Raw genomic sequence first — 2,103 nt, 5'->3', positions numbered from 1 at the left:
GTGACTGCTAGCTGACTTCAATGAGCCATATCGTAAGAAATTCTTTCGCCCTCTTAACTTCCCTCTCTTGACCACTGACTTTGCGTCGCCCCTGCCACTAGTCCCTCCGCCTCATTGCCTACCTGATTGCTTGTCCCTTAGAAATCTGCGAAGCCAGCCGATGACGAAACAGTCATGTCGTTGGTCACCTCTGTGCTTGGGTCGGGTAGCACGGAGGTGATCGGAGAATTCGCAGCGGGGATTGATGATGTCCTCAACACGATATTGCACTCGGATCAGTTTCGGGCGCAACTCGACCAATTCAACGGCGTCCAGAACACCTGCGAGGTCTGGCGCTCCGACCAATGGGGTTGCGTCCGGAATCTGATGGCCACCGAGCAGGCGGTGGTCGAAGAACGGAGTGCGATGGCTGTGGACGACGAAGCGGATATGGATGGCGTCACTTCACTCGAGGTTACCTCGGTCGGGACTCTCCCGACCGGGGTCGGCTCACCACCTGTGGACGTCGTCCCATCCGTGGAGATGGTCCCACTTGTGGATGTCGGCATCCCACCGGTGGGTGTCGTTGCGCCAGTTGAGGTTACCCCGGTCGGGACTATCCCGGTCGGGGTCGCCTCTGCTCTGGACAGCGGCATCCCACGTGCGGATGTCGTTGCCCCGGTTGAGGACTGCCCCGCTGCGGAGCTGGCTACCCCCGCTGGACGCACCCCCACTGTGGCCGAAGTCGTCCAGGCGGTCCGCCGAGCGCAGATCGTGGCCCAGGCCAATGCGGAATTGGAGCGTTTGACGAGCAGCAAGTGCCCCACTGGCTTGAGCGCTATAGCAGCGGTCAAGCTGGGGGCCAAAATTGCTGCTCTGAAGCGGTCCATAGCTGTCAACACGACTCCGGGACTCAGGACCTCCTCCAGGCGAGTGACTTTGCCGCAGCCGACCACTACATCGTCGATTACCGACTCGACTGTGCCGTCTACCACAGCGCATGCGACCACACCCAAGCTGGTAGCACCAAAGGTTGCAGCAAAGCCCCGCGCTGTTGTTGCACCTGTGGTGCAGCGCCAGCCTGCCACCAAACGTGTGCCTGTGGCCGGGCGGCCGGGTGTGGCGAAGCACGAGCCTGCGACGAAGGCATGTCCACCCGGAGGGAAGTTCTTGGGCAAAATGGAGCGGCTTGTGCAGTGGGAGAAGAAGCTGGGGAGCAAACCGTTGCTTCCTTCGACCGCGCCGGTGGTGGAGCGACAGACGTGTGTGGTGGTGAGCAATCGCCTCTGCCACGTCTTGTCCGAAGCCGTCACGGAGCAAGTCCCGCTTTCCAAGAACTTCGTCGTGCGGGCAGTGCTCACATTGACCGACGAGGGCCCGGGGGAGCCAGTTAGACGAACTAAGGTGCGCTCTTCATTCGCCGTGGAGTGGCTGAAGCCTTCTTGGTTACAAAAGAAGGTGGAAGCCAAGTTCATGAGCGGATGGAGGCGTAACCTCGGCACGGTGAAAGAATCCATTACCAACGCAATGGCCTAGGGCTTCTGTTCTGGGTCATTGCCACACCAGTATCTTTCACTGTGTCGAAGATGTTTTTCCACCCGACCACAACCTACGTTGCACGACCAACAGCCACAAGACTCTCGGGGACGGGGTCTTTCCACTGGAGGATAAGAGTTGCTACCCACATGTAGAGACAGAAGGGTCTTCCTACTGATCTAAAAGGATCCAGCCACAGTTCCAGTTACACGCCATGTCCAGCTTGCGACCTTCACTACGACTTACTCCCATGGCCGGCTTCTTCGCATTACCGGCCCGCACATTTATCTGGTCGCATGCGCGAAGAAAATGTGCCAGATCACGACGTGACTGCTAGCTGACTTCAATGAGCCATATCGTAAGAAATTCTTTCGCCCTCTTAACTTCCCTCTCTTGACCACTGACTTTGCGTCGCCCCTGCCACTAGTCCCTCCGCCTCATTGCCTACCTGATTGCTTGTCCCTTAGAAATCTGCGAAGCCAGCCGATGACGAAACAGTCATGTCGTTGGTCACCTCTGTGCTTGGGTCGGGTAGCACGGAGGTGATCGGAGAATTCGCAGCGGGGATGGATGATGTCCTCAACACGA

General features: G+C 58.3%; 1 protein-coding gene across 1 annotated transcript; it reads right to left on the bottom strand.

The window, feature by feature from the left end:
* Positions 1-320: 320 nt before the first annotated feature.
* On the bottom strand, positions 321-1,410 carry GNI_051370 (hypothetical protein; the record flags this gene model as incomplete). The annotated part of the gene is made up of 1 exon (XM_011131481.1): positions 321-1,410. A coding segment is annotated over one exon (1,090 nt), but the record flags the coding sequence as incomplete, so codon positions are not given.
* Positions 1,411-2,103: the final 693 nt, after the last annotated feature.

Source organism: Gregarina niphandrodes (assembly GCF_000223845.1).
Source record: "Gregarina niphandrodes unplaced genomic scaffold scaffold00007, whole genome shotgun sequence".
Classification (NCBI taxonomy): Eukaryota; Apicomplexa; class Conoidasida; order Eugregarinorida; family Gregarinidae; genus Gregarina; species Gregarina niphandrodes.
The sequence above is the reverse complement of the archived record's forward strand: the minus strand, read 5'-3'. Positions and strand labels throughout refer to the sequence as shown.